Source organism: Pongo abelii, chromosome 17 (assembly GCF_028885655.2).
Source record: "Pongo abelii isolate AG06213 chromosome 17, NHGRI_mPonAbe1-v2.0_pri, whole genome shotgun sequence".
NCBI classification, from domain to species: Eukaryota; Metazoa; Chordata; class Mammalia; order Primates; family Hominidae; genus Pongo; species Pongo abelii.
In genome coordinates, this window is record NC_072002.2 from 24,029,873 (window position 1) to 24,053,492 (window position 23,620).

At 43.2% G+C, this 23,620-nt stretch overlaps 1 protein-coding gene across 2 annotated transcripts in view; it reads left to right on the forward strand.

The window, feature by feature from the left end:
* GNAL (G protein subunit alpha L) overlaps positions 1 to 23,620 on the forward strand; it is a 202,222-nt gene that overhangs the window by 120,999 nt on the left and 57,603 nt on the right. For both annotated transcript variants that reach the window (XM_009252234.4, XM_024235811.3), the window contains exon 5: positions 19,999 to 20,096. In XM_009252234.4, coding sequence (XP_009250509.2) covers positions 19,999 to 20,096 — 98 coding nt within the window. The remainder of the gene's footprint in view (positions 1 to 19,998; positions 20,097 to 23,620) is intronic.

Consider the following 23,620-nt stretch of genomic DNA (forward strand, 5'->3'; position numbering starts at 1 on the left):
TTCCATTGTGTGTCTAGACTGCATTTTCATTATCCATTCTTCCACCCATGGACACTTGGATTGTAGCATTGGGTTGCTTGGGGTTTTTTGTTACCAGTTTTTATATATTATCTTTATTATTATTTGTATATATTTAAGGAGGACAAGTGCAATTTGAATGGAACATGGAGATATTGTGTAGTGGTGAAGTACAGGAGCAATTTGACTGAAACATGGAGATACTGTGTAGTGGTGAAGTACAGGTGCAGTTTGGATGGAACATGGAGATACTGTGTAGTTGTGAAGTACAGGAGCAATTTGAATGGAACATGGAGATACTGTGTAGTTGTGAAGTACAGGTGCAGTTTGGATGGAACATGGAGATACTGTGTAGTGGTGAAGTACAGGTGCAGTTTGAATGGAACATGGAGGTACTGCGTAGTTGTGAAGTACAGGTGCAGTTTGGATGGAACATGGAAATATTGTGTAGTGGTGATGTACATGTGCAATTTGAACAGAACATGGAGATATTGTGTAGTGGTAAAGTCTGAGTTGTTAGTATATCCATCACCCAAATAATGTACATTGTACCCATTAAGTAATTTTTCATCATCTACCCCCCACCAACCCCCTCACCCTTTTGAGTCTCCTGTGTCTATCATTCTACACTCTACGTCCTGTATACTCATTATTTAGCTCCCACTTGTAAGTGAGAACATGTGGTGTTTGTTTTTCTGTTTCTGAATTGTTTTCCTTAAGATAATGGCCTCCAGTTCCCTCCATGTATCTGCAAAAGACATGATTTCACTTTTTTATGGCCAAAAAATATCCTATTGTGTGTATTTATACCACATCCAATCATCCATGGATGAGCACTTTGATTGATTCCACATCTTTGCAATTGTGAATGTCTCTGTGATAAAGACATGAGTGTAGGTATCTTTTTGACATAATGATTTCTTTTCCTTTGGATATATACCTAGTAGTGAGATTGCAGGACACAATGGTAGTTCTATTTTTGATTATTTGAGGAATCTCCATACTGTTTTCCATAGAGGTTGTGCTAATTTACATTCTCAAGAAGTGTATAAGTGTTCCCTTTTCTCTCCATCCTCCCCAGCGTATTATTTTTTGTCTTTTTAGTAATCGCCATTCTGACTGCTATAAGATGATATCTCATTGTGGTTTTCATTTGCATTTATCTGATGATTAGTTATGTTGAGCATTTTTTCATATGCTTGTTGGCCATTTGTATGTCTTCTTTTTAAAATTGTCTATTCATGTCATTTGCCCACTTTTTAATGGGATTATTTGGGGGTTTTTGTAGAGTTGTTTGAGATTTTTATAAATTCTGGACATAGTCCCCTGTCAGATGCAGAGTTTGCAGATATTTTCACCCATTCTGCAGGTTGTCTGTTTACTCTGCTGATTATTTCTTTTGCTGTGCAGCAGCTTTTTAGTTTAATTAAGTCTCATTTGTCTATTTGTGTTTTCATTGCATTTGCTGTTGAGGTCTTAGTCATGAATTCTTTCCTAGACCAATGTCCAGAAGAGTTTTCCCTAGGTTTCCTTTTAGTATTTTTATAGTTTCAAGTCTTACAATTAAGTCTGTAATCCATCTTCAGTTGATGTTTGTATATGGTGAGAGATAGGTTACCCCTCTCAGGAACAGTGAGTATTAGAGGAAAAAGAATTCGAAGAAAGAAAGAAACTGTGTGCCCAGCATTGTGGCCCATTAACTGTCCTTCAACTTTGATATTCACATAGACGTCCTCCTGTTGAGGGAGGATGGTGAAAGGGAAGCAGGGCTGAAGAATACCAAGGTCCTTCTCAATATTGTGAAGTACTCTTTTTTTTTTTAACTTTTATCTTAAGTTCAAGGGTACATGTGCAGATTTGTTACATAGAAATGATTGGTTCTCATCATTTAGCTCCCACTTATAAGTGAGAACATGTGTTATTTGGTTTTCTGTTCCTGTGTTAGTTTGCTAAAAATAACCTCCTGCTTGAGCTCCTGACCTCAAGTGATCTGCCCGCCTCGGCCTCCCAAAGTGCTGGTATTACAGGCATGAGTCACCACGACCGGCCTGGCCAACATGGTGAAACCCCGTCTCTACTAAAAATACAAAAATTAGCCGGGCATGGTGGCGCACGCCTGTAGTCTCAGCTACTGGGGAGGCTGAGGCAGGAGAATTGCTTAAACCCGGGAGGCGGAGGTTGCAGTGAGTGGAGATTGTGCCAATACACTCCAGCCTGGGTGATAGAGCGAGACTCTGTCTCAAAAAAAAAAAAAGAAAGAAAGAAAAGAATAACCTCCAGCTCCATCTATGTCCCCGCAAAGGACATGGTCTCATTCTTTTTACAGCTGCATAGTAATCATTGGATTGTTTTGAGCCCAGCTGCAATGCGATTTGACTTATGGTTTCAAAGATTCACTGGCTGCTGAGTGGAATAGACTGTGGTGAGAAGGGTGGGAACAGACCAGATAGGAGGCTGTGGCCATAACTGCGAGGACTAGATAATGATGGCTTCAGTCAGGAATTTAGCAGTGGAAGAAGTTTAAAAAAAGATCAGAATCTGGGTAGATTCTCAAGGTACAGCCAAGAGTATTTCCTTAAAGATCACAGGGATGCCTCCAAGGAGTTTGGCCTAAGCAGCTAATTGGCGGAGTTGCCATTGCTGGGAGGCGGGGGGCGGGGGAGGGGGGACCGCAGGTGGAGCAGGTTTGAGGAGGAAGATTAAGAGTTCTGTTTGGCACTTGCTGAGTTATAGTTGCCTGTTGAATTCAAGCAGTGATGTCAGGCAGGCAATTGGATGTGCAAGTCCAGAATTCAGAGGAGAGGCCTAAGCTGGAGATGTCCATTTGGAGTCACTAGTATATTCATGGTGTGCATGCCACAAAGTGGAGATCGCCAAGGAAGTGAGCTTGCATAGAGAGGAGGACCCGGCACCAACCTTGGATTCCTCTAGGATTAGGAGGCTGTGGGAAGAGAGGGAGCCAGCAATGAACTCTGAGCAAAAGTGGCCATGATGTCTTGAAAGCCAAGACAGTATTTCACAGGGAGGGTGTGGTCTGCCCTGTCAGGTGCTAATGATGAGCCAGGTAAGATGAGGACCGAGGTCCCCTGAAAGCAGCCTGAATGTCATTGGTGACCCTCATCTCACAGGAGAAATTTCACACTTCCTTGTCCAGCCCAGCCTTTTTTTTTTTTTTTTAAAGACTGTTTGTCCCTACTCTCCCCTCACAGGTCTTCTTACCCATTCCAGGCCCATGATAAATATTTGCTGAGTGAATCAGTGAATGACAGGCCTTACTTTGGTTGAGTCACTCTGCAGGGAGTGGAAGGAATCGCCACTGTCCCCAGACTCTCCTCTCCTCCAGTCACTCACCCTGCACTCCAAGCTCCAAAGCAAAAGAGTGCCTCTGCCCTTTTTACTGCTGTCCCTGTTCCCTCACAGTGTGGCCCAGGAAGCTCAGAAAGTGGCTGTGGCTGGAGCAGAAGGCCAGGAAGAGGTACTAAGCCAGGCTTTGGGGCTTTCTTATTTGATTGTTTGGAATTGTCAGGAATTCCAAGAATGTTGGGGCTATCTCTGTGCGAATTTAAATCTGAAACGCATTAGAAAGTTAGATAAGTGTTACCCTCATGTAACATCTGCCATGCTACCCACCTGGATAGGATAAATAGAGCTTTTAATGAAGTTATTAAATGTTTAGAGATGAATTAATCATGTTGAGTGACTAATTCCAACTAGAAACTCTTGTAATATATATAGATCCAGATGTTTCTCTTGGGAAAGAACGAGTCCCATTCCCAGGCATGTATCCAAACGGAATGAAAACATACATCTAGACTAAAACTTGCACACAAATGTTCATAGCAGCATTACTCAATAATAGCCAAAAAGTAGAAACAGCCTAAATGTTCATCAAATGACAGATGGATCAACAAATGTGTCCAATCCATGTAATGGAATGCCGTTCGGCAATAACAAGGACTGAAGTGCTGACACATGCCATATCAGAGATGACCCTTGGAAACGTCATGCTAAGTCAGAGAAGCCAGTCACAAAAGGCCACATATTGTGTGACTCCATTTATAGGAAAGGTCCAGCATGGGCAAAATTATAGAGACAGAAAGGAGGGGCCAGGCACGGTGGCTCATGCCTGTAAATCCCAGCACTTTGGGAGGCCAAGGTGGGCAGATCACCTGAGGTCAGGAGTTCAAGACCAGCCTGGCCAACATGGCAAAACCCTATCTCTACCTAAAAAACAAAAATTAGCCAGGTGTTGTGGCATGCACCTGCAATTCCAGCTGCTAAGGAGTCTGAGGCAGGAGAATCACTTGAACCTGGGAAGCGGAGGTTGCAGTGAGCTGAGATCGTGCCACTGCACTCCAGCCTGGGCGACAGAGCGAGACTCTATCTCAAAACAAAAAGGAAGAAAGCAGGAGGCTGGGGGAGGAGAAATGAGGAGTGTCTGCTAATAGGTCGTGCAGAATTGCTTTTCTGGGTAATAAAAATGTTCCAAAATTGATGGTGGTGATGAAGGCACAACTCTACAAATATTCTAGAGACCATTGAATTCTACACTTAAGATTGTTGAATTGTATGGTATATAAATTATATCTCAATAAAACTGTGACATGAAAAAATAGAAAGAGGCTGAGGTGGGTGGATCACTTGAGGCCAGGAGTTGGATACCAGCCTGGCCAACATGGCAAAACCCCGTCTCTACTAAAACTACAAAAATTAGCAAGGCGTGGTGGCATACACCTGTAATCCCAGCTACTCTAGAGGCGGAGGCATGAGACTCACTGGGCCCCACAAGGCAAAGGTTGCAGTGAACCAAGATCAAGCCACTGCACTCCAGTCTGGGTGACAGAGTAAGACTCTGTCTCAAAAAAAAGCAAACAAACAAAAAATAGAAAGAGGGAAAATGTAAAACTTGAAATATTTGAGTCCAAGAACTGGGAAATCTTTAAGATTATCTAGTGCAAACCACAAGTATAGAATTACAAGGTGTTTGCATTTCTTTGGACAATATTCTTTCCCTTTTATGTCAGTTATTTGTTGACAGACTTACAGCTACTACAGAATTACAGAGGGGCTCAGTGGCTGCCTTTGAAATCTTTTCTTTTGTATGTATGTGGAAATTGTAATCCCCTCATACCTTTAAGCTAGTGCAGGTGTTGAGCTTCCTGTAGCCCCTGAGGTTCCCCAGAGCTAGGGGCTGCACCTTCTCAGAACAAAAGCCCAATAGAACAAAAACCCTTGGCTGGGCGGGGTGGCTCACGCCTATAATGTCAGCACTTTGGGAGGCCGAGACAGGTGCATTGCTTGAGCTCGGGAGTTGTCAGAACCAGCCTGGACAACATAGCGAGAACCTGTCTCTACTAAAAATACAAAAAAATAGCCAGGCTTGGTGGTGTGTGCCTGTGGTCCCAGCTACTCAAGAGGCTGAGGTGGGAGGATCGCTTGAGCCCAAAGGGGCGGAGATTGCAGTAAGCCGAGATCGCATCACTGCGCTCCAGCCTGAGTGACAGAGTGAGATCCTGTCTCAAAAAAACCCTTGTTTGTTCCCAATTAGGACACTATCAGCTAATTTTATGGTGTTGGGTACAAGTACATCTGCCCATTGATAACACAGAGATCACAGGCCTGCACATTGCCTGGCAGGTGTGAGCTGTTGGTCCCAGTGGGGCTGAACATGGCTGGACCAGTCCCAGCTCATCACCTGGAAAACAGCCCGGAGCCTGCAGGGAGGGGCTGTCCAGTGGTGGGTCACTAGCATCCCCTTCCCGCACAGAGGATTGAGGCTTGGTTTACAGCATGCAGCCCCTCAGGTACATTTCAGAGCTGCATCTCAGGTTGTTTATGGCAGTATTCTGCTGCCTCTTTTCCTCCCTGTGGCAGATTTTTCCTAGTCATCTGTTGCCCTTCTGTTCCATCCAGCCTGGCTATAAGTGCTTTGGCCTGGACAAGCTACATTTTCTTGGGCCTTTCCTGAAGGGTCTGAAGGCTGAGAGCAAATCCAGGAATCTGTGGGTGTGGTTGAAGCTTAGTTCTGAATGCAGTGCCCTTGGGCCGCTCCCCACACCCCGCCGTGCTTATAATCTGAGCACAGCTGCTCCTGCAGCTCAGAACCTGTGCCCCCATCTCTCTTCTGCGCCAGGACCTCATGTGGTGCTCTCCACATGCAGGTATTCTGTAGACGTTTCTAGAATTTCCTGTCCTTACCATGTGTTGCTCCCCCGCCCCACCATTGAAATCCGGGCCTTGCCACATTTCCCACAATGTGGGAAAGCCACAATGCCACATTCCTGGGTGCCTTCCTTGCACCCAAAGCTGCCAAAGGAGCCTCCTGGACCGTCCCACGGCCCCAGTGCAGCCCTCCCCCCAGCGGATCGCCACACTCTTGACTGCCCTGCGGCTGTGCTTGTCCTCCCTGACACCACATCCCCACACCCCCACGCGCTTCTCCTTTGTCTTTCCAGCCCCTTTCACCATGTCCTCCTGCCCCTCGCCCCTCACAGACTCTCCTTTCTGCCCTACCCACCTTCCCCTGTGAGCTGTGAACTGGTCAGTCCTGGCCTTAGCACCAGCCTCTGCCCAGGAATACTGGATTATCCCTTGGACCAGGCGAGGAAACTGTTAGCTGTCAGCAGTCAGAGCTAAGAACCCACCCACCCCAGCCGGGATTCAAACCCCAGCACTCAGATACCAAAATCTATGCTCAAATTGCCGTAAACATTATTTCATGCCTTCTCATTAGAAATGGTGTGTTTTACACTAAAATTTTCCAACAGAAAAATATATTTAATTCTGTAGTCACTGTCAGCAAGAATATAGCAAGCCCACCTTTATAGATATTTGCTTTAAATTTAACCGTGTTCCCCCCAAAAAGGGATCTCCTTTCTCCATTTTGCTTCTCAACAGGTAAAACAGAAAGGATACGGAGTGACTAAAAAGACCAAGAATAGGAGTAATACCCTAAAATGTTACATAATTCAAGCTTGATGTTCCAAAGAGAATTTTTGTCAGATAACTTAGAGGCTTGTCTGGAAGCAAAGACTAAAGTCGTGATTCTTTGAATCTTTTTTCCCTGATGAAAATACCTAATTATTTTATTTCTGTTCCCACACAAATAAGTTTCTCTTGTGAGTCTCTTTGGCATGCTCCAAGTGCACAGCTTTCTTAAAGAATTAGGATTTTACAGAGAGAATCTTAGGTCTATGAGTGGGAGTATTGTGAAAAGTCAAAAGCTAAAAAATTAATTTTGTGGGAAAAAAATACTTGAGGAAAATTCTATGTTCCATCACTGGAGATTCGATTTATTTAATTCTGTACTGTGGGTCATGGACCTGATTAGTAAAACTTTATACTTTCCACAGTTGTTTTGTGAGATTATAATTTGGAAATAAAAGATAGCATCCCTAGACAAATCTTCAAGTATCTTTGAAAAAATGAGTAAAAGCAGTAGAAATCCTGCAGCTGGCCCTGGGGGGCTGTGAAGGTCCCTTGGCTTCATCCTCCTGTACTTGGGAACCTGCAGGGAATTCTGTTTCTGCCCCAGGCCTCAAAGATCTTGAGAGAATTAATATGTGAAATTAGCAAGCTTGCAGGACACAGGAACAAATACAGAGATCAATTGTATTTCTGGGCACTAGAAATGAAAAAATTCTGAAAAATGAAATTTATAAAACATGAACATTAAAAATGACATTCAGGCTGGGCGTGGTGGCTCACACCTGTAATCCCAGCACTTTGGGAGGCCAAGGTGGGCAGATCACCTGAGGTCAGGAGTTCAAGACCAGCCCGGCCAACATGGTGAAACCCTGTCTCTACTAAAAATACAAAAATTAGCTGGGCGTGGTGGCGCATGCCTGTAGTCCCAGCTACTCGGGAGGCTGAGGCAAGAGAATCACTTGAACCTGGGAGGCAGAGGTTGCAGTGAGCCGAGATCGCACCACTGCACTCCAGCCTGGGTGACAGAGCGAGACTCCGTCTCAAAAAAAAAAATTAATAAATAAATAACATCCAAAAAAGTTTACTTGGAAAAAAATTTAACAACAGATGTAAAAAATCTATATGCTGAAAACTACAAAACATTATTGAGATAATTTAAATAAGATATAAGTAGGCCAGGTGCGGTGGCTTATACCTGTAATCCCAGCACTTTGGGAGGCCGAGGCAGGCAGATCACGAGGTCAGGAGTTCGAGACCAGCCTGGCCAAACATGCTGAAACCCCATCTTTATTAAAGATACAACAAATTAGTCAAGCATGGTGGCGCGCACCTGTAATCCCAGCTACTCGGGAGGCTGAGGCAGGAGAATTGGTGGAACCCGGGAGGTGGAGGTTGCAGTGAGCCGAGATCACTCTACTGCACTCCAGCCTGGGTGACAGGGTGAGACTCCATCTTAAAAAAAAAAAAAAAAAAAAAGACATAAGTAGAGAAATAACATGTTCAATTATATTCATGGATTACACAACTCATTAAGGTGGCAGTTCTCCTCAAAGTGACCCATAGATTCAGTGTAATCCCAATCAAAATACCAACAGGCTTTTTTATAAAAATTGACAAGCTAATGCTAAAATTTATGCAAAAATTCAAAAGACTTAGAAGCTTGTCTGGAAGCAAAGACTAAAGTCGTGATTCTTTGAATCTTTTTTCCCTGATGAAAATACCGAATTATTTTATTAGAGTAGCCGAAACAATGTTAGAAAAGGAGAACAAAGTTGGAGAAGTTAGAACTGCCTAGTTTGAAAACTTACTAGAAAGCCACAATAATCAAGACAGTATAGTGCTAGCATGAGGAGAGAGCTAGAGATCAGTGGAACAGAATTGAGAATTCAGAAATAGATCCACCTTCATATGGTCCATTTTAAGAGAGGTGTCAAGCGCAGTGGCATGTGCCTGTGGTCCCATCTACTCAGGAGGCTGACACGGGAGGGTGGCTTGAGCCCAGGAGGTCGAGGCTGCAGCGAGCTGTGATTGCACCACTGCACTCCAGCCTGGGCAACAGAGCAAGACCCTGTGTCTAAAACAAATTTAAAAATTAAAAAAATTTAAAAAGAGAGTGAGAGGTACTAAGGATTCGATGGAGAAAGGATAGGATAGTCTTTTCTCTAAATGTTCAGGAGAAGCTGGATATCCCTGTGGAAAAAAAGTGAATATTGACCCTTTCCTTACACCATACCCAAAAACTAATTTGCATGAATCATAGGCCTAAATGTAAGAGCTCAAAACTATAAACTTTAAGAAAAAAAATGGAAGAAATATTTTTTACTAAATGGTAGGCAAATATTTCTTTGATAGAACACACAAAAAAGGATAAACTCTAAAAGAAAAAAATGGATTAATTGGACATCAGAATTTAAAACTTTGTTCATCAGGCACAGAAAAACACCGGGCTGGGCGCGGTGGCTCGTGCCTGGAATCCCAGCACTTTGGGAGGCTGAGGCGGGTAGATCACCTGAGAGCAGGAGTTCGAGACCAGTCTGATCAACATGGTGAAACCCCGTCTCTATCAAAAATACAAAAAATTAGCCAGGCATTGTGGCAGGCACCTGTAATCCCAGCTACTTGGGAGGCTGAGGCAGGGGAATTGCTTGAACCTGGGAGACAGAGGTTGCAGTGACCAGAGATGATTCCATTGCACTCCAGCCTGGGCGACAGAGCAAGACTCTGTCTCAAAAAAAAGAAAAAGAAAAAATGAAAAACAAAACACCATATGGTCTCATCATATATGGAGTCTTAAAAAGTTGATCTTGGCCAGGTGCCACTAGTGGCTCACACCTATAATCCCAGCACTTTGGGAGGCCAAAGCAGATGGATCACTTGAGGTCAGGAGTTGGGGACCAGCCTGACCAACATGGCGAAACGCTGTCTATACTAAAAATACAAAATTAACTGGGCATGGGGTGGCACATTGCCTGTAATACCAGCTACTTGGGAGGCTAAGGCAGGAGAATCACTTGAATTCGGGAAACAGAGGTTGCAGTGAACCGAGATCATGCCACTGCACTCCATCCTCGGCAATAAGAGTGAAACTCCATCTCAAAAAAAAAAAAAAATGTTGATCTCATAGAAGTAGAGAGTAGAAGTGGTTACCAGAGGTTGGAGAGGGGAAAGTAGAGGAGAGGGAATTGGAAGAAGCTGATCAATGGGTACAAAGTTAGAGTTAGACATGAAGAATAAGTTTGGGCGTTCTATTACACAGGAGAGTGACTATAGCAAATAATAATGTAGTGTATATTTCAAATTAGCCAAAAGAGCAGACTTTGAAAATTATCACCCCAAAGAAATGATAAATATTTAAAGTGATAGATATAGTAATTACCCAGATTTGATCATTATACTATGTATATACTCATTGAAGCACCACATTATACCCCATAAATATGAACAGTTATTATGTGTCAATTATGTATTTGTCCATTCTCTATATATTTCTTTATAGTTACTGCTATAAAGAAATAGCTGAGACTGTGTAATTTATGAAGAAAAGAGGTTTAATTGACTCATGGTTCTGCAGGCTGTACAGGAAGCAAAGTGGCTTCTGCTTCTGGGGAGGCCTCAGGAAACTTAGAATCATGGCAGAAGGCGAAGGAGAAGTACACGTGTTCTTACCTGGCCACAGCAGGAGAAAGAGAGAAGCGGGGAGGTGCTACACACTTTTAAACAAGCAGCTCTCACGAGCCCTAAGTCACCGAGGGGGAAGTCCGCCTCCATGATCCAGTCACCTCCTACCAGGCCCCACCACCAACATTGGGGATTACAATTCAACATGAGATTTAGGCTAAGATACAGTTCCAAACCATATCAGATTATATATTTTTAAATGTTTTAAATTAGAAAATAAACTTTGCTCATCAAAAAATACTTAAGAAAAATAAAATGCAAATTTGGGAGAAAATATTTGCAAAACCTATAGCTGATAAAGGATTTTAATCCAGACTGTTGTAATCTCTTACTTTTATTTTTAAAAAACTCAATAATAAGAAAACAATTGTTGAGCCAACAGTTTCATAAAAGATAGCCAACGTAATTCATCATTAGGGAAATGCAAAGTAAAACCACAATGAGATACCACTACATGCCCACTAGAATAATTAAAATGAAGAAGACAGACAAAGCCAAGCATTGGTGAGGATGTGCAAATACTAGAACCCCTAAACATTGCCCTTGACAATGTAAAATGGTGCAACCACCATAGAAAACAATTTGACAATTTTTAAAACTTAAACATTCACTTACCATAAAACCCTGCAATTCCCATCCTGCCCAAAAGAAATAAAAATAAATGTCCATACAAAGACTTTTACACAAATAATCCTAGTAGCACTATTCACAATAGTCAAAAACTGGAAATAACCCAAGTGCCCATCAGCTGGTGAATGGATAAACAAAACATGATATATCCATACAATGGAATAGAACTCAGCAATTTTTTTATTTTTTATTTATTTAATTTTTTTGAGACCGAGTCTTGCTCTGTCACCCAGGCTGGAGTGGAGTAGCGCAATCTCGGCTCACTGCAGCCTCCGCCTCCCGGGTTCAAGCGATTCTCCTGCCTCAGCCTCCTGAGTAGCTCGGACTACAGGCACCCGCCACCACGCCCAGCTAATTTTTTTGTATTTTTATTAGAGACGGGGTTTCACCATGTTAGGATGGTCTCGATCTTCTTTCATGATCCACCTGCCTCGGGCTCCCAAAGTGCTGGGATTATAGGCGTCAGCCACCGCACCTGGCCACTCTAATTTTTTTTAAAAAGGCCACCTGGCCAACACAGTGAAACCCTGTCTCTACTAAAAATACAAAAATTAGCTGGGCCTGATGGTGGGCAGCACCTGTAATCCCAGCTACTCGGGAGGCTGAGGCAGGAGAATCTCTTGAACCTGGGAGGCGGAAGTTGCAGTGAGCCAAGATTGTGCCACTGCACTCCAACCTGGGTGACAGAGTGAGACTATGTCTCAAAAAAAAAAAAAAAAAAAAAAAGGAACAAACTGTTAATGTACATAACAAAATGGATGAATTTCAAAAATGTGCTAAGTGAAAGAAGTCAGTCACAAAAGACTATGGTTTTATTTACATGAAGTTTCTAGAAAAGACAAAACTACAGAGACAGAAGGAACTGAGTGGTGGTTGGGGCCTGGGGTGGTGGCAGAGCTTGGCTCCGAAGGAGGATGAGGCACCTTTCGTGTGATAGAAGAATTCTAAAACCTGGGTGTTGGTGGTTGCGTGACTTTATAAATGGGTGAATTTATGGCATATATAGAATACTCAAAAAGTTGTTTAAACATGACACTAATAATAATTGAAGTAGGCTAAGTCCTAAGGGAAAAATAGATGTGTGGGGTGTATTGCAAATTTATACTTGTCCTCACTGGTCTCTTATACCCAAGGAACTGCTATTGAGCAGAGAACAGGGAAGCTAGCCAGCCTCAGAGCATGCTTTTGAATCCAGGTTTGACCACTTCCTAGTCAAGTGAACTTAAGCAGTTTTATGAAGTATTCTCGATGGTTCTCATGTTGTCATTGAATTACCTGCACAGCAGGATTGTTTGAGACAGATGAGACCTTGTACCTAAGGCTCTCAGAACATTGCCTGGGCACTCGGTAAATGCTAAGGTAAACGTTAACCTCATGTAGTTGCTTAGTTGTTGAACTTGTTGCCTGTGGCGATCACGCTTCTCGCTAGGAAAGATGCTTTCCCCTCAGGAACTGCAAAGGCTTTTAATTGGCTTGTTTTCGTGTAGTTTTCTTTTTTGTTTTGTTTTGTTTTTTGAGGCAGATTTCTTGCTCTGTCGCCCAGGCTGGAGTTCTCTGCTCACTGCAACCTCCACCTCCCGGGTTCCAGTGATTCTCCTGTCTCAGCCTCTCAAGTAGCTGGGATTGCAGGTGTGTGCCACGACACCGGGCTAATTTTTGTATTTTTAGTAGAGACGGTCTTCCACCATGTTGGCCAGGCTGGTCTCGAACTCCTGGGCTCTGGTGATCCGCCCGCCTCAGCCTCCCAAAGTGTTGGTATTACAGGCGTGAGCCACCGCGCACAGCCCATTTGTGGAGTTTTTTTTAACATGGTTTCTGAAAACTGTTCCTCAATAGAACTTTAGATATACTGGCCAGGCACTATGCCTCATGCCTGTAATCCCAGCACTTTGGGAGGCTGAGACAGGTGGATCACTTGAGGCCAGCCTGGCCAATGTGGCAAAACCCCATCTGTACTAAAAATAAAAATAAATTAGCCAGGTGTGGTGGCTCCTGCCTGTAGTCTCAGCTAGTCAGGAGGCTGAGGCAGGAGAATGGCTTGAACCCAGGAGGCAGAGGAGAATTTTATTAAATTTCAGGATGGACAGAAATTATACATAACAAAATCATAGTGTTATAACACTGTAAAATAACAAAAGAACAAATCCAGACTTTTAACTTGATATTCACCAGATACCTGAAAAAAGAAACAACAGATACCTACCAGCTCATTCTGTTATCCAAGGGATAAAATTGAGTAGGTGTATTTTAAATGAATCAGACCTAAACTCGAGTTTTAAAAAATTGAATTTAAGTGGATACTGTCCTGAAACTGCCTGTTTCTAAGGCTCATGTGATTACAGTGGTGGAAGTTATTCACTAGGTTCCCGTAAAAGGTTACGGTAAACAACTTAAACAACTGTGTGTGCTTCCACTTGGTCCAGAAAGGATTTAGTGCCGCTGACAAAGTTACAACTTAATAAAGCAACTGAAAATGTGGGAGGATGAAGGCAGGAACGGGGAGAGTGAGTTTTGTGGAACCGCAGTGAAGTTACTGCTCAGTGTGTCCGACAGAGGCCTTCACACGTGCCAGGACACACCCTGAAACTTGGTTTCTAAGCTTTCACACAGTCAACTCAGTGACGTAAATGAAAGCAGTAGGAAAGTCACAGGATCCACAGATTAAAAATGAATAATAAAATGTAAAAAGCAGTTGCTTGAGAAATGCAAGAGTATTCCCGACACTAAAATTAGAAGTATTTTTCATAAGTCACCCTAGAAAGAATATTGTGCGAACGTTGGGAACATTTTCACACTCAACCCAGGGATGAGGTCCACCAGCCCACAGGGCAGGGCTCAGTGTGGACCACCGGCCACCCCCAGCATGGGGAGTGGGAGCAGGGCGGCCTGACCCCACAGCCGCCAGACAGACGGCACCACACTCACGTCAAGTGATGGGAAATAGCTCTTTGATTTTTATTTCAAAATGAAAAATGTATCCCAAATGTCAGTGTAACCAAAAAGTCATTTGACTGTGTTATATTAGCACAGAAATTATGGAAGAAATGTTATTCTTACACTTCTTATTGTCATCCGTTTGTTTGCATTTTAAAGTAATTAAGAAGAATTTAAAAGCAAAAAACGTTTTTTTTACTCATCTGAGAATTCCATGTTATCTTTGAGTATACTTTCAATATAAAGGTAGTCGTAGATAGCAGTATCAGAAGGAAAATGTTGTCAATATGAAATAGAGTCATTACATACTTTAATTTTTTCAAATTTTAGTTTAAATGTTGATTTGAAAATCAAAATTGTACTTCAAAATTTTAAAGCCTTGCTTTTAAAAAATAGGTTTAAATTTGGTATCATTATTTTTATTTTATATAACTGAAATCCCTTTGAATAAAAATAACAAATATTCACATATATCAGTTGCTGAACATATGAAGATCACATGGCAATTCTCATAATCAGTAATACAGAAAAAATTAAGACATTTAACTTAGTAATTTTCTTTTTATGCTTTCAGTTTTTATATACCCTCAGATGTCCAAAACAGGTTACATTTTACTGTGAATTACTCTTTTCAGACACATACACACACAAAAAAACCCCTGAAATTATTTTTATTTAGTATTATTCATCTTAGTTGCTAATGTAGACATACTAAAATTATTCTTCATATTAATTTGTCTGTTGTTTTTTAAAATGTATGAGATCTATAGGGAAGGAAAAAAACTAGAGCCTGTGAATTAAAATGACAACAGACAAATTAACAAGAGAAAAGACATACAAATTTTATTAATGTTTTTAATTTTATATGCACAAGGGGCGTCACAGAAAAGAAGTGAAACATGCAAAAAAAAAAAAGTTAGAGTTGGGAGCTTATATACCATTTTAACAAAGGGTGACAAATTGTGGAAGAAGTGACTACAAACGAAAGGGGATTTGGGCTCCTAGGGTTGATATAATTGTGAGAAAGGGCTATTTTAGTACGGTTTGCTTATGCAGACTCATCTTCGTGACAGCTCTCTGTCTCTGCGATAAAGGTCACTCTAATCCTAGTACAGGGTGGGGGATATTTATGCTCTTTTTTAGGCAGAAAGGGGGAGAGCAGACAGGTCTTCTTATATCTGTTGTTTCTCAGTTGCCTTCAGCTCAAAATAATCTATATGCCAGTGTCACATAATTGGGGGTGGCGTATTTTGATCCCTATCAGAATCCTAGCCTAGCTCTGAACAAATATTACATTATACCTTAAGAAGCTTCACTGGCTGGCTAAATATTTAATGACTTCACAGAATCCTTTTCTATGTGTTTATGTATTTTTTAGTTGAGATAATGGTATTACGGCTATTTTTAAAAAGTCTTTATGTTTTAGAAATAATGTTGAAATAACATGATATGCTGCCTTATAAATAAAATACTTGTTTCAAAATAATAAAGGCAGTGTAAAAGTGGATGAGATATGGATGAAAAGAAATTGGCCATGTGTTGATAAATGTGGAACCTGAGTAATGGGTACCTAGAGATTCATTCTCTCTATTTTTATAAGTTTGAAACTTTTCCATGTAAAACATTGAAGTAACAATCCCAACAGCAGCCCTGGAATTCACCATGAAGTTTTTAGGACCCTTTAAAAAGTAAATATGTGGAATCATGGGGACTTAGCTGTATGCTAGTCCAACATGTTTACCCATGAGGAAGTTGAAGTGAAGAGAGATTGTTGTCGCTTTTGTGTTTCTTCAATGTTATCTAAATCACCTACTTAAAAATCACAGTGCCTACAATCCTTGTTTTACTCTTGCTATCAACACATGCTCCAGAAATTCTGTATCTTGATTCTTGGTTCAAGCACTTCTCTGTAATTCTCTCAGGCTTCAGCTCAAACCTAGAGTTTCGTCTCCTATAAAGCAGTTCCAGTCCTCACCAGTGAATCTTACCCAACCACAGGACATAAAGGCTTATCCCATGAGCTGAATTTACACTTGGCATCTTTGCAATGTATTTGTGAACGCGGAAGGACCACAGAAGTTACTGAGCTTTACAGACCTGTGGGAATCCTCATGAGTGTCTTGTGTTGCTTTAACAAGGTACCCTTGTATGAGATCCCCTGTACTTTATCCAGTGAAGAGTGGTTTTTCTAAAATAGTGGTTTTAAAGAAACCCAGTAGAAAACTAAGGAATAGAAGATGATTTAATATATATATAATAAAAGGTGGTAGTATGCATAGTGGTTAAAAACACAGGCAGTGGAATAAGATATTCTGCTATTACCCGCTGTGTGCCCTTGGGTGGATTACTTAACTTCTCTGAGCACAGTGATAACAGCCACCTCTTCCAGTTTTGTGAGAGTTAAATGCGATCATGTGTTAAAGTACTGTGCACAGTACCCTCGACAAAATAAGAACTACGTAAGAGCTATTTTAAATAGGGATTATCACGTGAGTAAGGCCCTTACTGTGACATGCAGGAAGTTAACGCAAAATGAGAATGGGTATTGCGAAGGAAATGAGAAAACAGCAGGAGCCGAAGCCTGAAGGAATGAGCTGAGGCCTGGGGGCGCTGAGAATCCCAGCCCCGCTGGGCGGGGCCTCCAAGCTGGGGAGCTGCGGGGGTGCGCTGTTTGCAGAGGCAGGTGGGGCGGTGATACTGATGTTTCTGCAAAAGGGAGCCGGGAGGTCCCTGAGCAGGGGCCCCAGTAAATGCTTCAGAGCTAAAATGCCTTCTCTTTCCAGCTCACCAAGGGCTGAAGCACAAGGGCCTCCCGCCTCCCTGGAGCGCACATCCGCCCTCTGGCGAGGCCAGGCCGGCATCCAGTGTGGCCCAGTGGCCAGAACGCGCCCAGGCCATGGCTGCCCCTCCGTAAGCCTCCGTTTCACGGGTGCTAAGTGAGTCGAAAAGCAAGGGGCGTCTGATGGGAGCCTCAGTTTCTCCTCCGCCTGCCAGGAGGTCGTGTGCGTGCAGAGCGGCGGATGCGTGTGGCACCGCAGGCGCGGGGCGAGGGCGGCTCCGGAGAGGCCCAGGGGCTTAGCGTGCCTGGCTTTCCACAGCCCGGCTTCGGGCCTACTCAAGATGGGGTTTCTCAGGCGGGGCGTGGTGGGCGCGCCTGTGGAATCACTTGAGCCTGGAGTTCGAGACCCAGCCTGGGCAACATTGTGAGACCTCCCTTCCCATCCCCCCCACCGCCAAATCTCAAAGCAAACAAACGAACAAACAAATTAGCTGGATATTGTGGTACACACCTGTAGTCCCCGCTGTTCGGGAGCCTGAGGGCTGAGGATCGCTTGAGCCCAAGAGTTGGAGACCAGCTTGGGCAACATGGTAAAACCCCGTCTCTAGGAAAATACAAAAGTTAGCCAGGCGTGGTGTCACGCAGCTGTAGTCCCAGCTACTTGGGAGGCTGAGACAGGAGGATTGCTTGAGCTCGGGAGGTCAAGGCTGCAGTGAACCCAGATGGCGCCACTGCACTCCAGCCTGCGAGAAGGGGCAGAGTGAGACCACGTCTCAAAAAATAAAAATTAAAAATTAAAAAGATCAATTTCTCAACCCCCTCACTGACCTCTAGCCACATGCCTGTTAGCTCTGGGGTCAGCACCGTGTGGGCTTACTTCTATGGCTGGTTGGGTAGTAGGGTGACCACACCACCGTACCCCACACGGTTTGGAGCCCTTTCCGCCCTGCAGGGCCTGGAGCAATATGTTTTTCTTTTTTTTTTTTTTGACCAAGTTTAGATTAATTACTACAGTCTTGGTCGTTTTTTTAATTGCATTTGGAAACATTATAGTGAATAACTCTTATGTGAACTTTTATAAAATCTGGTATCTGTGGTTCCTGTGTTTGGGTAAATCCAGTTAAATTTGTTTCAATGTAGCATGAGTCTATAGTTTTTATATATCATACGTCTGTCGTGTCCAGAGAAATCAGGCGCCCAGAGCTGGCAACTGGAAGATCCATCACCATGAGGCAGCGATGTCACTCTCTTCATGGCCATCTTGATAACGGCATAATGCAGGATTGATCTTTACACGTGTGTGTGTGTATGGATTTGGATGGCTCTTCGAAGGAAATCTTTTTAAGGAAACCTGCAAACTCCTTTACTGGGTTAATGGGAGCATCAGAGGAAGATTCCAGAAGGAAACAGGGAGACAAGATGAAAACTGAGAGGTTTAGCCACCCCCTTCAGGGGGAGAATGTCTCTTTTTTTGTCAACTGGGAACTATTTGGGTTTGTCGATAATGGTGACAGACAGATACAGATATAGACTATGCCATAACTTACAAGATTGTCCCTGATACTGTGAAATCAGAATTGGATTTTCTAAACGTTAATAAAGCCTGCACTCTGGGTGCCTCACTTCTACTCCCCTTCCAAGGATGTATACCTAATTTTGTATTCATCATTTTGCATCTGTTTTTTCAAAGAGAGCCTTCCAAATTGTGAGCATTAAACCCCTCACAGTGCTTGGATCCACCCTTGTATGGAATTGTGAGTCCTTAAGAAAAAGTGCCAGTCCTTTTTTTCTCCAAAGAATCTGTGTTGGTTCCTAGAAATGTGGCAGCTGATAAGCATGAAGGAGGAGTCGCTGGGACAGGCCATGGAGCCTGAGAACCCTGAAGATCAAAGGCAGGCAAATAACTGCCGTGGGAAGGGCGTGAATATCCCCACAAAGTGTTTTGTGAACGTTTACATAACTTCTTTTGTGTTTAGCTACTAATGCAGTCATTTGCTTCCATAGCCCTTTTGGATATTACCAATATGAATTCATAAGCCCTTCATTTACTTTTGACATGAAAAATGTTCTTCTTTCAGAGCGTCTTGCTTGCCATAATAATAGGTGAAGTTGAGCACAGTGATCTCATGGCTCTGGAATGAATGAAAAATCACAATTCACACTTTTAACTCCTAGTTTTTTTAAACAAAAAAAGAAATAAATTATCATCCCCAAAGTGTAATTTTTAAAGTTCCTTTTTTATGTACCTAATACGTCTGGGCCAAATTTAATCCATCTACTCAACCATGTCCATTCCTAATCATAACTCACATAGAAAACGTAAAAGACAGAAGCTAAGACAAAACTTGTCCTTATAATATGCACGTTTTTTTCATGGCTGAGATGGCGGTTCAATGAGTTAAGTTACTGAATTCTAAATACTTTAGAATTATGCTGTTAATTGTATTTATAGTTAATGTATGGTATTAACTTTGACATAATTTGCATTTTGGGGGACTTTCCAGAATGATAAAACTATTTTGGGCCAGGCGCAGTGGCTCACGCTTGTAATCCAAACACTTTGCGAGGCCGAGGTGGGAGGATCACTTGAGGTCAGGAGTTCGAGACCAGCCTGGTCAACATGGTGAAACCCTGTCTCTACTAAAGATACAAAAATTAGCCAGGCACAATGGCATGTGCCTGTAATCCCAGCTTCTCGGGAGGCTGAGACAGGAGAATCGCTTGAACCTGGGAGGTGGAGGTTGTGGTGAACAAGATGGCGCCACTGCACTCCAGCCTGGGTGACAGAGCGAGACTGTGTCTCAAAAAAAAAAAAAAACTATTTTGCAATTTGACTTGAGTAATGATAACATGCATACATACATTTTTTATCACACTAAACATAGAGTTGGTGCATTTTACTATGCAGACTTCCACAAAGAAAATCTGAATACTACTTGCAAAAAACAGTTTTTGCAGTTTCTTTTTCCTTTTAACTTTTTAAAAGGTTGTTACACTTTTTTTTTTAAATTTGTAACTCTTTCAAACTTTAGGAATTCTTTGACCATGTGAAAAAACTTTGGGACGATGAAGGCGTGAAGGCATGCTTTGAGAGATCCAACGAATACCAGCTGATTGACTGTGCACAATAGTAAGTTGTGTCCTGTACAAGTTACAGGGCCCTTTGAAGAATATGATTGCATGCATGATTATGCTGCCTTCTCAGTACTGAAGTTTCTTGAGTGCAAGGAATGAATAATTAACCTTTTATGACAGAGATCAACTTTTAAAATGAGACATGTTTAGTAGATGGAAAACTGAAAATCCAGTAAGAATCAACGTTTCTGAGAACCAGAAAGTTTCGTTCATTTTGTCCTGATTGTTTTCAGTTCTCTTCATTTTTTGACTTTTACATAGAGCTGTATGCATATTGGTAAGTTAAAGTGAACTTACATAGTTATTGTTATGTTTTGATTTTGGAGCAGAGGCCTCAAATTATATTTTAAAATAATACGAACCTTGTGATCAAGTCCAGGCTCTTACTTAAAGTAATGTGATCATTCTGTACACATTAGAAGTATACCAGAAGGCCGGGCCCGATGGCTCACACCTGTAATTCCAGCATTTTGGGAGGCCAAGGCAGGCGGATCACCTGAGGTCAGGAGTTCGAGACCAGCCTGGCCAACATGGTGAAACCCCGTCTCTACTAAAAATACAAAAATGAGCTAGGCGTGGTGGTGGGTGCCTGTAATCCCAGCTACTCGGGAGGCTGAGGCAGGAGAATCACTTGAACCTGGGAGGCGGAGGTTGCAGTGAGCCGAGATCGCGCCCTTGCACTCCGGCCTGGGCGACAGATGAGACTCTGTCTCAAAAAAAAAAAAAAAAAGGAAAAGGACACTGGTGCCAGGGCTGGCTCATTGTTTTTCCCTGAAACACTTACTTTTCCATTTTGTTTTGTTATGTTAGATATATTCTATTGCTATTAGAAAATAATGGTCCTTAGAACAATGTTAAATTATTAAGAAGTTCTAGATATGTTTGCTGTTTTGATAATTAAAAATTGTATTTGACTAGTTGTTTTATGTAAAGCTATGGATAGCAAGAAATGAAAAATTTTACATTTTAAATCTCTAAACTCTAAAAATTCATATATATAGAAGGGATTCCATAGCATAAAATCTGGGAATTCATAGTATTTGGAACCAGTCAGTGGAGCTGCATTGTGAATGTTGATTTCCAGGAGGGAGTGGTTGTGTTGGCCCAAGCTCCTGCTTACTAGGTTCTATGTCCAGTCACCATCCCCCATGGGGTGGGCCTGAAGCACCCAGCAAAGCCCAGAGAGCCAGGCTCCAAGGGGCCCATGGCAAGGGCCAGAAGAAGAGGAGGAGTGGGGGGGAAGAAGAGGAGGAGCGGGGGGAAGAAGAGGAGGAGCGGGGGGAAGAAGAGGAGGAGGAGGAGGAGACACTAAGCGTGGGTGGGGAAAGAAAGAGTGGCCATAAAGAAGTGAGGGAGGTTAATGGGGCCAGACACCCCCAGGGCTGAAGACCACAGCAAGGAACTTGGGTTTTCTTTCAGCTACAGCAACCAGCCATCCCAGCCATCGGCTCCAAGCGTGAGGTTGTCAGGGAAAGTAGAATGCAGAAGGCAGAGACCCTGTGGGGTGCCTTGGGTTGGGCTGGGGTAGCCATACAGGTGAGTGCTGGAAGCTGAAGGGGCAGAACTAGCTGGTGGACTTAATGAGGAAAGGGATCCAGGAGGGTACAGGGTGAACCACGGTGCCATTTACTGCAAAGGGGACATCTAGGAAACTTAGGGAAGAGATCCAGCTCTGATTTGGAGAAGTTGAGTTTGAGATGCCAAATGGAGAGCCGTGTGGAGTCATCGAACAGTCAGTCTGTTGTTGGAGCCTAGAGCTCGGAAGAGAGGCAGATGGCCCCAGTGTACCGGTCATCAGCTACTGATGGTATGCAAAGCCTGGGAATCCAGGGCACACGAGGAGTGCCCTCAGAGAGGAGAGGGCTCTGGGCCTGAGAAAGTTCAGCTTCAGACAAGGAAGAGCCTCACAGCACATCTGGGAGAGAGGGAGTGCCCAGCAGAGGGCACAGGTCGTCCGGGCCAGATGCTGGAGAGACCTGGAAGGAGGAGGGCTGATGGTCCTAGTAAGATTGTACTTAACCTCCTTCTTACCTTGTCCAAGGACGGGACGGCCCACGCTCAGTCCGCAGGCACGTGGTGAGCGCGCTTGGCAAGGCAAAGTATAGTAAAGCATCGAGAATGGAGCGCACACCTGCTGCAAACACCCTCAGAGGACCATAGAAAGGGTTAGCCACCTCCATTATACACTAAAGAAAGTATTTACTCACGAAAATTTTTAATTAATGAAAAAAGTATTTAAAATGTCCTGGCCGGGCATGGTGGCTCATGCCTGTAATCCCAGCACTTTGGGAGGCCGAGGAGGGTTGATCACCGGAGGTCAGGAGTTCAAGACCAGCCTGGCCAACATGGTGAAAACCTCATCTCTACTAAAAATACAAAAATTAGCCGGGCATCATGCTGGACACCTGTAATCCCAGCTATTGGGAGGCTGAGGCAGGAGAATCGCTCGAACCTGGGAGGCGGAGGTGGCAGTGAGCCGAGATTGTACACCTGCACTCCAGCCTGAGTGACAGAGCAAGGCTCGTCTCAAAAAAATGAAAATTAAAAAATTAAAAATGTCCTATTTCCTGCCATGCACGACAAGTCCTTCAAGATTTTCTTTAAATAGCCGGGCGTGGTGGCTCACGCCTGTAATCCCAGCACTTTGGGAGGCCAAGATGGGCAGGTCACGAGGTCAGGAGATCGAGACCATCCTGGCTAACACGGTGAAACCCCATCTCTACTAAAAACACAAAAAATTAGCCAGGCGTGGTGGCGGGCGCCTTAGTCCCAGCTACTCAGGAGGTTGAGGCAGGGGAATGGTGTGAACCCAGGAGGCGGAGTTTGCAGCGATCCTAGGTCACGCCACTGCACTCCAGCCTGGGCGACAGAGCTAGACTCTGTCTCAAGAAAAAAAAAGATTTTCCTTAAATAATGTTTGTAAATTGGCCCTGCCCTTGAGTTTACATTTGTGAATACAGTTCTGTGGTTGCTCTCATGTTATTTGGTTGCTCTCATGTTATTTGGTTGCTTTCGGTTTGCGTGTGGGAGTTTGGAAAGTCTCTCAGTGGAACTCCAATGCAGTCTGAGCAGCCTTGGGAGGCTTGCAGGTGCTGAAAAGGCCTTTTATCTTTTCCTCTTACTCTCACTCACTCTTTCTGCAATATTTCAATCATTAAGCAGTCATTTAAGGCACAGCAGAAGCTGGGCATGGTGGCACATGCCTGTGATCCCAGCTATTCAGGAGGCTGAGGCGGGAGGATCCCTTGAGCCCAGGAGTTGGAGGCTGCCGTGAGCTATCATTGTGCCACACACTCCAGCCTGGGCAACAGAGTGAGACCCTGTCTCAAAAATAAAAAGACACAACAGAATTATATGTTAAACTCACAGTGCTTTAGAGGTGGGAAGAATATACCAGGAAAATGCTAGCAACTGGAATTTCTAAAGCAGCTCTTAATAATATTAAAATTCATACACCTCTGCATTTGAAGCTGTTGTGGAATATGTGTTCTATTATCCTTTTTCAGTATTTCAGTATTT